Source organism: Xyrauchen texanus, chromosome 24 (assembly GCF_025860055.1).
Source record: "Xyrauchen texanus isolate HMW12.3.18 chromosome 24, RBS_HiC_50CHRs, whole genome shotgun sequence".
Classification (NCBI taxonomy): domain Eukaryota; kingdom Metazoa; phylum Chordata; class Actinopteri; order Cypriniformes; family Catostomidae; genus Xyrauchen; species Xyrauchen texanus.
The window spans coordinates 9516909-9529953 of NC_068299.1; the positions used below are offsets into that span (position 1 = coordinate 9516909).

Below are 13045 nucleotides of genomic sequence, written 5' to 3' on the forward strand. Positions count from 1 at the left end.
TTAAAGGCAGAAACTTGACACTTACATTTTTATAAAAGCACTTACAATAATTCTTCTGTTAATACTTGTGTATTATTTGAGCTGTAAAGTTGTTTAAATTGCTGTATTTCCAGTTGTTTTAGTCTTTGTTGACATTACATCGTCTAGTTGTAATATTGGCTATAACTTTACACAGAAAAGGTTTGCAAGCAATTTCATCACACTTAAAGCATGTTTATATGCATATTGTTTATGTGTTGTTGCAATACTTTTGAAAAAGTTAATATTTTAATGTTCACAAATTGACCCCCATTGACTACCATTGTAAAATAGGAGGGGTAAGTCAAAATACATTTTTTTAGTAATCAACATTATGCCACAAATGCTGACGATTGAGCTTAACTTGTTTTGAACCCGGAACATTCCTTTAATCCATGTATTCTGAAGCGATATGATAGGTTTGGATGAGAAACAGATCAATATTTAAGTCCTTTTTCACTATAAATTGCCACCTTTGACCAGTCCCTACCAGTAGGTCGCTGAATATAAGTGAAAGTGTAGATTTACATTAAAAAAGGACTTAAATATTGATCTGTTTCTCACCCACACATATTATATCACTTCAGAAGACATGGATTATCCACTTGAGTCTTATGAACTATTTTATGCTGCCTTTATGTGCTGTTTTGACCTTCTGCATTCTAGTCACCATTCACTTGCATTGTATGGACCAACAAATATTCATTTGTGTTCTGCAGAAGAAAGTCATATACATCTTGGGATGACATGAGGGTGAGTAAATGATGAGAGAATTATTATTTTTGGGAGTACTACCCCTTTAAACCACTGCAGTGCATATTGGTGCTGTGATAGCTGAAGACTTTGGTAGTAATTGCTCCTGCTGCTGGGCTTAAGCTCATTTACACCCTTAATCAGCTGGATTTGAGTTTTGCACCCTGCTTGAATTCTAATGTCCTCTACCCAGTTGTGTACACTGTGTTTATTTCAGCATATTGCATCAAACTTTGTACCTTCTCACATAATGCTGCATACTCTCACAATGATTTCAAAAGCTTCTTATAATTGTAATGCAACATTGTTGCATGTAGGCTCAAATCTTCCTGTATCTCAGCAGGCATTTCAAACACACTGAGAAAAGGGTTTATTTTAGTTAAATGTTCTGAGAAAAGTCTCTCTTCTTTTCTCAAATATTTGTATTTTTATTTATTTTTTCTCAGGGGAAGAACTGCGAATATAATTACGATGACTGCTTGATTCGATCGTGCCCTGATGCGTTTTCCTGTGTCGATGGAATCAACAATGTCAGCTGTGTACCTGTGGAAACCGTTACACCCTCTTCTCCGCCCATCTCAGTCGTGCCATGGATAACCATCCACCCCACCCCAGAGTCACCTCCCACTGCAGCACCTGTGGAGAACTTGCAGAATGCTGAGCAGCCAACTGGTTGGTAGAAAAAAAAATCGAATGTGCATGCTTTTGGATTTTACTGTAGATACTTTTGTACATTTTAGCAGCCCAATAACACCTTAAGTCTTAAAGGAATAGTTCACCCAAAATCATCAACGTTCAAAACAGGTAGAATTGTTTTTCTTCCAAATTGTCTCAAACATGCTTTCACATATTAAAAATTGGTGCATGAAGAAATACCATGCTAGGTTTGATATCAATAAAGCCAAACACCATTTTTTTCTCACATTTTTCCAAACTAACAGTTTTGGATGAGCATGAAGGCGAATGAATGATTAATGAATAGAATAGAATAGAATAGAATAGAATAGAATAGAATTGAATAGAATCTAAAATACTTTCTCTTATCACATCTAAATATGCAGAAATGATACACTTGTTAAGAAAAACAGACACTATTATGTCACAATGACAATTAATGATTTCAGATATATTACTAAACAAAACATCATGTCAAACAAACCGTCCTTGACATTTTTATTCATTTTGTTCCATTAATATTACCCAAATAACCTACATTTTGTGTCACTATGTTCCCAAATTTTCTGGGAACCCCTAAAGTTTGGGAAGATAAACATTCACCATCTGTGGTTTGTCTGATAAAAATAGCCTTTTCTGCATTTGTTCTACTAATGTTCTCTGAAGAAGCAGTAGTTTGAGCAAACTCAATTAGATTTCACTGAAAATGATGCCTAATTAGGGACTTAAACTGCGTTATGGTTTATGATGTTTATTAAGTATGACACAAATCGGCCATTTGTAACAATGAATATGTCGTAGAGTGCTAAAATGTCAGTGCTATAAAATGCAAAAATGTGGAACTTGAGCACTAAATTTCCACATCACTTAGGAAATTGAACAAGGCTGGCAAATATTTCCAGACAATAGACTAATAAATGGATTCTGGAGGCTAAGTTTGTCAAATCATTGAAGGAAATTTAGTGAAGCAAAGCCTATGCAAGTTATTTTAGACTTATAAAACCATGAAAACACTTAGATTTCCCTAAAGCATGACTTTTCACTTTCTCAACTGATTAGGACTTAGATTCTTGCCTTTAGCTATTTTCAAATGATCTTTCTTTTTTTATAAATAATGTATTTCACAGTGTTAAAGAATGAGAAATAGATGCCATTCTTGCAGTTTATGTTGCACAGTTAATCTTTTTTATGATTATTATTATTATTATTAACAGTTTTATTGATTCCATTCAACAAATTAAATAAACATAACAGAAAATGCGGACTCGCACAGTTACTCTTTGAAAGCTGTACTGCAACATAACAGTATTTCGGCTATTCTGAGTGACCCCAAAATCAATAGGCTAGTTACAGGGCAGGTATAAAGGTAAATGTGATTCTGGCAAACACTGTTTGAATGATTTTGACATTTAAGCTAGGAGATATGGTGGCCCGGGGGGCATAACACAATGGAATTAAAACTCTCTGCAGTTTGAAAAATGCAGTAAACAAAGAAACTGCATTTAGATCTCTAGAGGGTAGAGAAATGTGCCTGGATATGACTGCATATATGTTTACTCTAAATATACCATCTACACTAATTTCTTCTGCCACCACAGAGAATGACAAAGTGTGTGTAAGTCAGTGCCCTTGGGGAGCAGTGCAGTTGATTTTCCAAACATGCACTTTACAGAAATCATTTAGTTTGCCATGTGGAAGGCAAATGCTACAGCTTTGCCTGGGTGTCCACATGAGTTTTGCTCAAGTGCCCGAGAGGTACACGAGCTGAGTAATCGCTCTCCGATTGTCCAGACAGGGTGGAATTGAGGCCATTTTTTGGGAAGATAAAACTCAAGGAAGCTACTCTAGTCCAAACTCAGAACTGCTGAATGAATACATCATCAGACATTGACTTATTGAATAGGCCCTTTGCAGATACACAGCTAGGGTTGCATGATTATTATACAATTACAATTATTTTAATTATTTAATTATCAATTATTTCCCTTGATGTTCTAATTATATTATAATCATTATTAATTAAAAGTATTCATTTCAATTAATAGAATGTCAAATACTTATTTTGTGTGGGACTGCATTGCATATTTTTTATATGGACAACACATTCAAAACAAGCTGATGACTGTGTTCCTCTGTTAGCTTATTTCTCTTTCATACATTTATAATTTATTATGTTTCACATAAGTAAATCCAAAAAATGTGTATACAGTCAACTTCACATTGGTCTTCTTAGTACACAACCTGATCTCATTATTATATACATAGCTATTTGTACGTTAATATTTATAAACGTACATGTTTGTAAGTTTGGATAGAAACTAAAACATACAATAACGACATCTGAAAGCAGCTAAAACATAAAATGTTTCCATATTTACAGCTTTAGAAATGTAAAATATTGATGAATCCTTTACAACTATATTTTAATACACAAATTTATTATACATATATTTGTAAATTTTTACTGTTTTATAAAAAAGATTTGATCGCTTAACCCTACCACAACCTCTAAACATAAACCCATTTAAAAACTATTAAATCATGTAACAAGCAGTTTAATGTACATCAGGGGCAGACTGGGACCGAAAATGGGGCCGAACGGTCTGCAAAATAAAATAGGCCTCCGCGTCATGCAGTAAAGGACAGCGACACCACCCCCACCCCCACTCAAGAACTTTTGGGCCAGTTTCTATGTAAAATCTGGGGCCGCTTTCTCTTCCCAGTCCGTCCCTGATGTACAGTAGCAATAATTATTTTTACAATATATTAATTTATATATTTTTTACAGCTGCTAATGCCACACCTACTACTAAACCTAACCTATTAAGCATATAATACATGTAAAAGGCAGATCAATCTAATCACAATAATTTATTCTGAAAAATTCAGTACAAAAGTAATCCAAAGAGCGATGTGCTGCATCCAATGTGCTCCCTGATGGCATACAATAACATTGTGTGAGGTGGAGAGTAGAATTAAAATGATTAATCGCTGTAAATGTTCTGCCGATGCGCTACATCTCATTCAAACATATACGTCGCAGAATACGCATGTCACAAACGGTCACGAGACACTTGAGAGCCAATGAGCATTCGACATCACTGCCATAAAACCGCAGGTCCTTATGCATGAGGTGTCAGTATTTTAATTTTGAAAACAAAACCAACATGGGTTGATGGTTACAGTGGGCGGATGGAGACTGAGATTGTTGAATAAAAGGCTTGAATTTTGGGTCTGTTCTTCACCGAAAGCAATCTGAAGATTTTGATTATAGCTAACAAATTTATAAATTAATTTTATTTTTGTTATATGGTGCTTTATTGGTTTATTTAAATTTTTTGGAATTTTCTGAAAACTCAATGATACAGAGTTTTTATTCATTTTAACATTTTAAAGTTTAGTTTTGGTTAAAGTGATGTAATCATTTAAAACGTTGTATAGGGCAGCAGAAATCACACAGAACTGAATGAACCAATTCAAATGTCATATTATAATGTCAACTGCATTAAAGAAATGTGATGGCATTCAACTAATCTCATTGATTATAAATTAAATGTAATTAACTGATAAAATCTATGAATGATTCAATATTAATCCATTCAACAGTACATGTAAACATTTGTACATTTCTATAGGTGTTAATACGTAAAATGATGAGGTTTAAATGCTGTCAGTATGTGTCAGTATTGTACGTTTCGGTGTCTATGCAAATGTAAGAAAATGTAAGTTTGCTACAAACCAAACTTTACATAAGAGTACATACAAATTCTCATGAGATCACGTTGTAGTACAAACCAATTTGGCGGGTTGGTGGAAAGAATAAAAATGAGTCGCAAATTTGAATCCAGGGCATGCTGAGTGGCTAAAATCAGGCTTCCTAAGCAACCAATTGACCAGGTTGCTAGGGTGGGTAGAGTCACATGGGTAAACCTACTCGTGGTCACTATAATGTGGTTCTCGCACTCGGTGGGGGACGTGGTGAGTTGTGCGTGGCTGCTGTGGAGAAGGTCTCCGCAGTAACGCGCTCAACAAGCTACGTGATAAAATGCGCGGATTGACTGTCTCAGACGCAGAGGCAATTGAGATTCGTCCTCCACCACCCAGATTGAGGTGAGTCACTATGCCACCACGAGGACTTAGAGGGCATTGGGAATTGGGCATTCCAACTTGGGGAGAAGGAGAGAACCCCCTCTAAAGCTCAGCTGAATTACTTCTAGATCATTCTATGAGACGTAATGGTGTCTTGGAAGCCTTTTTGAAAGTAGTATCTTTTAAAGGAATATTCCGGGTTCAAAACAAGTAAACTCAGTCGACAGCATTTGTGGCATAAAGTTGATTATCACAAAAATACATTTCGATTTTCCTTTTTTTATAGTGAAGCACTTACAATGGAAGTGAATGGGGCAATCCATAAATGTTCAAATGCTCACTGTTTCAGAAGTATAGCCACAAGTCAAAAACAATATTTGTGTTAACATGATTTTAATGTGATAATATTAGTTTCTAACATTTTCTGCAGAAAGTTATAGCCAATTTAACTTTTTTGCTGCCATTACAACATAACAACCGTAAAAACGATGATTTATCAATTTTTACAGCTCAAATATACACAAGTTTAACAAAAAGAATTAAAGTGCTTTTCTAAAATAATAAGCTTCACATTTCTGGCTTTTTTATTATGCTACAAATGCTGTCAATTGAGCTTGACCCAGAATATTCCTTTATGAGGAACCTTCATACAATCATTTTTATATAGTCATTGACTGAAAAGGCAGCAAGGCAGCTGCCTTCGGTTTCATTATTATCCATCCTTTCCTTCCCAATACACAATGAGGTCTGCTACGGATTCATTTGATGACTTATTCAGATAAGTCAAAATATTTGTCAAGGAAAAAATGAGAGCAGAATATTAGACCTTAATGAGCAAACAGAGACTTTAATGTCGGATCCAATTTTCATTTCATTGCCTCTCAGTCAGACTGCTTTCTGAACACATCCTCAAACATTAGTCTTAGAAAATAATAACTTGAGAAAGTATTGCCTCTACACAATGTTTTTATTAGTGGCACTTGAAAAGACTAATCATGTGGCTTATTGAAGAGTGGTGTGCTATAACTTCTAAGTGATCAGATTTACAGTTTTGTCAGATGAAGAAAAACGGATGACAAATTTCAGTAGTCTTATTGTTCGGATCTGAGCCATTTCTAGGGTCCGAAATATCACAGAGACTTGGGATAGAGCTTATTTGATTTGGGCCAGTAAGCAACTGCCTAGCAACCACCCAAAACACCTTTGCAACCACCAAAGCACTAAAACCACACAAATACCTTATCAACTGCATAGCAATGCCCTGACAACCGGCCACAACACCATCGCATCATGACGGTAACTTTTGTACGGGCAAGCACCACTTACATGTTCAAATTTTCACATATTTTGAAATGTAAAAAGATATTTTTTTAGAACAAGGAATTTGTACTGTAACTGTTGCAGATAGACCAAGAGAATCTCATCAATATATCTATCTAGGTTGCAATCTGAAAACATCTTCTCTCCTAGGTGCAGCTATAAATAGATATAGCTAGGAACTTGGATGATACCTCTACTCTTTCTCTCTTTCTTTGCTGTCCTCTCCTCCGCCTCCTATGCCTGTTCAGCACACTGGGTATAGAATTTATTTCAGAGAGAAACCAAAGAGAGATGAGTTTGAAATTCTTTGAAAGCTTGTCAATGGCAGTAAAGTCACGGTGGGTTTGACACATCCCTCTAAATGCAACGACTGGACAAATGGTTGATTCAACACATTGGTAATGCGATGAAACTGTGATAGAGATGGTAGTTTATCTAGAATTCCATCATATTTGCAAGTGAAAAAAAGAGGCTGTCCAGGATGACATCTGGACAGGTTTGTGAAATACAGTGCATCCGGAAAGTATTCACAGTGCTTCACTTTTTCCACATTTTGTTATGTTACAGCCTTATTCCAAAATTGATTAAATTCATTATTTTCCTCAATTCTACAAACAATACCCCATAATGACAATGTGAAAGAAGTTTGTTTGAAATCTTTGCAAATGTATTAAAAATGAAAAACGAAAAAAAAATCATGTAAATAAGTATTCAAAGCCTTTGCTCAATACTTTGTTGAAGCACCTTTGGCACCAATTACAGCCTCAAGTCTTTTGGAGTATAATGCTACAAGCTTGGCACACCTATTTTCTTCTTTGCAGGACCTCTCAAGCTCCATCAGGTTGGATGGAGAGCATCGGTGCACAGCCCTTTTCAGATCTCTTTAGAGATGTTCAATTGGGTTCAAGTCTGGGCTCTGGCTGGGCCACTCAAGGACATTCACAAAGTTGTCCTGTAGCCACTCCTTTGTTATCTTGGCTGTGTGCTTAGGGTTGTTGTCCTGTTGGAAGATGAACTTTCACACCAATCTGAGGTCCAGAGCGCTCTGGAGCAGGTTTTCATCAAGGATGTCTCTGTACATTGCTGCATTCATATTTTTCTCGATCCTGACTAGTCTCCCAGTTCCTGCCACCGAAAAACATCCCTACAGTATGATGCTGCCACCACCGTGCTTCGCTGTAGGGATTGTATTGGCCAGGTGTTGAGCGGTGCCTGGCTTCCTCCAGACATGACGCTTGTCATTCAGGCCAAAGAGTTCAATCTTTGTTTCATCAGACCAGAGAATTTTGTTTCTCATGGTCTGAGATTCCTTCAGGTGCCTTTTGGCAAACTCCAGGTGTGCTGTCATGTACCTTTTACTGAGGCAGTGGTGGCTCGGTGGTTGAGGCTCAGGGTTACTGACCAGAAGGTCGGGGTTCAAGTCCCAGCACCACCAAGATGCCACTGTTGGGCCCTTGAGCAAGGCACTTAAATCCAGGTTGCTCTGGGGGGATTGTCCCTGTAGTAAGAGCACTGTAAGTTGCTTTGGATAAAAGCATCTGCCAAATGCATAAATGTAAATGTCAGAGTGACCATTGGGTTCTTGGTCACCTCTGTGACTAAGGCCCTTCTCCCCCGATCGCTCAGTTTGGCCAGGTGGACAGCTAATGAATGGGAAATTTGCTGCAAGTTTACCAGAACTCTCAATTTTTGTAGGGAAAGTATTCAAGCTACACATGGCATACCTTTTAAACTTCTCAAACCTACTCAAAAATGCATAACATTTCAAACTAGTATAGGGATACATAACACTGAAAGTTAAAATGTCTCTTCAAACCACTTTTAAGTGGTGGTGGCGTAGTGGCTAAAGCACAGGGTTGTTAATCAGAAGGTCCTCTGTGACTAAGGCCCTTCTCCCCTGATCGCTCAGTTTGGCCAGGTGGACAGCCCTAGGAAGAGTCCCGGTGGTTCCAAACTTCCATTTATGGATGACAGAGGTCACCCTGCTCATTGGGACCTTCAATGCTGCAGAATTTTTTCTGTACCCTTCCCCAGATCTGTGCCTCGATACAATCCTGTCTCGGAGGTCTACAGACAATTCCTTCGACTTCATGGCTTGGTTTGTGCTCTGACATGCAATGTTAACTGTGGGACCTCATATAGACAGGTGTGTACCTTTTCAAATCATGTCCAATCAACTGAATTTACCACAGGTGGACTCCAATGAAGTTGTAGAAACATCTCAAGGATGATCAGTGGAAACAGGATGCACCTGAGCTCCATTTTGAGTGTCATGGTAAATCTGCAAAGATTTCAAACAAACTTCTTCAATGTTGTCATTATGGGGTATTGTTTGTAGAATTTTGAGGAAAATAATGAATAATCCATTTTGGAATAAGGCTGTAACATAACAAAATGTGGAAAAGTGAAGAGCTGTGAATACTTTCCGGATGCACTGTATGTGTTTGTGTAAATCCACATGTGGTTAAAGGGACATTTCACCCAAAAATGAAAATTCTGTCATCGTTTACTCAAACACATGTCATGCCAAACCTGTGTGACATTTTTCTTCCATTGATTCACAAGATTTCTATACATTTGCAATGAATTTGAAAATGTTGGCCTGTTTCTAGTACAAGCTATTGTATGAACTTAAAATATAGTGCACAAGTCTAATGGACCACTTTTATGATACTTTTATGCTGCGTTTACATCCATTTTAAAGTTTCAAAGCATCAGCCCTCCCATTCATTGTAAATGTGTGGAAATTGTTTTCAGAATTTCTCCTAGTGTGTTCCACAGAAGAAAAAAAGTCATACGGTTAGATAGAAATGGTGTGATTGAGCACAAATACAGTATGTTTTCCACTACCCCACATACTGTCAAAAATTACTTAAAATATTTTGCATCTGAAGCTTTCATGTGACTGAGCTGTTGAATTAGCTACGCCCCCTCACTTCCAAATATAATTTTGAGACCAAAACCGTGCAAAAGAGCAGCATTGTTTGTTCCTGTGGCTGTCAAATTCAAAAGTGGCACAATAGCGCCCTCAACTGACAAAAAGTATGAATCATAGCCTCAATGATCCACTTCAAATACAACTCTATGAGAACGAGCAAAAGTTTTGACAGGTGAAAAGCATCAATGATCATGGTTCACAGACACATTTTTGTTTGCTGTTTGCAAAGTCTACAGCTGTCACAGAGACCGAAGAGATATCTCATGATGCTTATTTTGTTAATATCTTTAAGGGAGTAGGAAAATTTTTTGCATACTTTTCCATGAAAAACATTGCTTACAGTTTTTTTGTTGCTTAGAGTTTTTCATCGTAATAATGTCATGCCCTAGTTTTTATAAACTGTTAGACTAGTTATTTTGCTGGCCACATAATAAATAATTCAAAAGGATGTCAAGATATCCTTAAGTATTATACGGAAAGTCTGTCCTCTTGCAAACATGTTCTAAGTGTTCTAAGCCCACAGACCTGCTTGGCTGGGCCTTGTACTCAGATGTATATAGTACAGCTGATGAATAACGTGGTACACAGACAAGGCATAAATCAAATGACAATAAAGTAAAATGACCATTAATTTATTTGCATAACTAGTTTTGCATTATTCATCATGGTTTCAATCTGCTCAATCTGTAACTCATTAGCATGAGTTATGATTCTCATAAATCTGAGAGTTTTATGTCATGTCTGTCGTAATTTTTGTTGGCCTCTTTTTGCTTGTATGAAATTATCCATACATAAATTAATTTGTATATATTTATTTATTTTTATTGCAAATTATTCTTTTAGGGTTAGGGTGTAGGTTAGTTTACAGCTATTTTTAATTAACTTTATATAACAATAAATATTACATTTACATTACATTACATGTCTATGTTATGTCCCCATTTAGATAAGTAAACGTGTGTTCAGAATTGATTTAACTTATGAATGAAATGAGAAATTTAGACTATTTATCTATGACTGTACAAGTATTGTTTTCTGTAACCAGGGGTAAATTGGGATTTTGGAGGTGGGGGAACCCTAAAATCAGGTGATGGCAAAGTAATAGCACATCTCTCCTCAACAAGCCACATTATTTCAGGTATCACTCACGTCCTTAGTGCAAAAAGTCGTGACACATTTTGATTGGTTCTTGAGTGTCTAACAAATGTGGTTTTGCTCAGTGTCAAAGATGCAGCTGCCAAAATGCATTCACGATTCCTTAAACATCAGAGTTTAATACTTTGAGTTAGGCATTTATATTATTTCAGATAGGACTCAAGATGGCGCCGAGTATGGCTGCTGCATTCCGAGCTCCGACACAACACTGCAGTTTTTTGTTTGTTTTGTTTACAGTTTTTTGTTTTTTTGTCTTGGATGTTGTCTGCCTTATTGTATACGACAGACAAACGCTTTTGAACATTGGTTCTGCAATTACACACTGAAAACCGGACTTCAAATTCCTCAATGCCGACCCGCTGTTTACAAACACGCCAGCGAAGCCCTTTGTCTGGGCAGCACTACCGCGGAAATGCAGAAGGAAAAGGGGAAAAAGAGCCAGCGTTCTCATCAGAGTAAGATGTCGTGCAAATCGACCCCCGCTACCCAGTATTCTACTGGAAAACGTTCAATCTCTTGACAACAAGCTCTGAAAGAGAGCACGGATCTCTTTCCAATGAGAGATGAGGGACTGCTGCATTACCTGCATTACCTAACAGAAACTTGGATGTCTGCGGAGATTCCAGACTCAGCCATCGAACCCGCGGTGTTCTCCATGCACAGAGTGGACAAAGCGAAAGACCTCTCAGGTAAAAGCAGAGGTGGTGGTGTATGTTTTATGATCAACAATTCTAATGCTAATGGAATTTCTAATGCTTCTGTGTCGACCATTCTGGCTACCGAGGGAATTCACAGCGGTCATTATCACAGCTGTGTACATCCCCCCCACAAGCCTACACAGACCGGGAACTCAGGGAACTGTATGGGAGTATAAGTGAGCAGGAAACCGTGCACCCTGAGGCCACGGTCATTGTGACCGGGGACTTTAACAAAGCCAATCTGAAAACAATCGCACCAAAATACCACCAACATATCAGCTTCAACACACGAGGGGACCGGGTTTTGGACCATTGCTATTCTCCTTTCCGGGATGGCTACAAATCCCTCCCCCGCCCACCATTTGGCAAATCAGACCACTCTTCCGTTCTGCCCGCTTACAGGCAGAAACTGAAACAGGAAGAACCCACCCTCAGAATGATCCAGTGCTGGTTGGACCAATCAGACTCTATGCTACAAGACTGTTTTGATCACGTGGACTGAGAGATGTTCCGGTCCGCCTCTGATTATGACATCGAGGTTTACGAAACGAGCATAAACGTGTTTCATCAGGAAGTGTGTAGAGGACGATGTTTCGACCAAAACAATACGGATCTACCCCAACCAGAAACCATGGGTTAACCGCGATGTTCGCGCGGCACTTAATGCGTGGACCTCCACTTTTAATTCCGGGAACGCGGAATTAAACAAGCCAGTTATGCCCTCTGTAAAACTATCAGAGCAGCCAAACACCAGTACAGGCACAAGATTGAAGGACAGTACAACACCACTGACTCTAGAAGAATGGCAGGAAATTAACATCATCACGGACTACAAAGGGAATAATAGCTCTGCCGTGAACACCGCTGCATCTCTCCCAGATAAGCTAAATACATTTTATGCTTGTTTAGAGGGAAATAACACCACCCTCGCGAAGAGAGCACACTCGCGGCTGACGCTACAGAGGTTGGTTCACGCTCCGTCTCTGTTATGGATGTAACCCGATCCTTTCGACGGGTGAACATCCATAAAGCCACGGGTCCAGACGGCATTCCGGGCTGTGTCATCAGAGCGAGACGTTTTAAAGCCCACATGAAGGTCACAGGTTCTAACCCCATGGCCAGCACCATTGTGTCCTTGAGCAAGGCACTTAACTCCAGGTTGCTCCAGGGGAATTGTCCCTGTAATAATTGCATTGTAAGTCGCTTTGGATAAAAGCGTCTGCCAAATGCATAAATGTAAATGTAAATGTAAATGTCCACCATTTTGCCTGTACCAAAGCAATCAAAAATCACTTGCTTAAATGACTGGCGTCCTGTTGCTCTGACCCCCCTCATCAGCAAATGCTTTGAGAGGCTAATCAGAGATTACATCTGCTCTGTGCTGACCACCTCACTTGAC

At 38.2% G+C, this 13045-nt stretch overlaps 1 protein-coding gene across 1 annotated transcript in view; it reads left to right on the forward strand.

The window, feature by feature from the left end:
* The window catches only part of eys (eyes shut homolog), a 313033-nt gene that overhangs the window by 194061 nt on the left and 105927 nt on the right, over positions 1 to 13045 (forward strand). The window contains exon 28 of the mRNA XM_052089876.1: positions 1218 to 1443. Within this exon, the coding sequence (XP_051945836.1) occupies positions 1218 to 1443 (226 nt within the window). The remainder of the gene's footprint in view (positions 1 to 1217; positions 1444 to 13045) is intronic.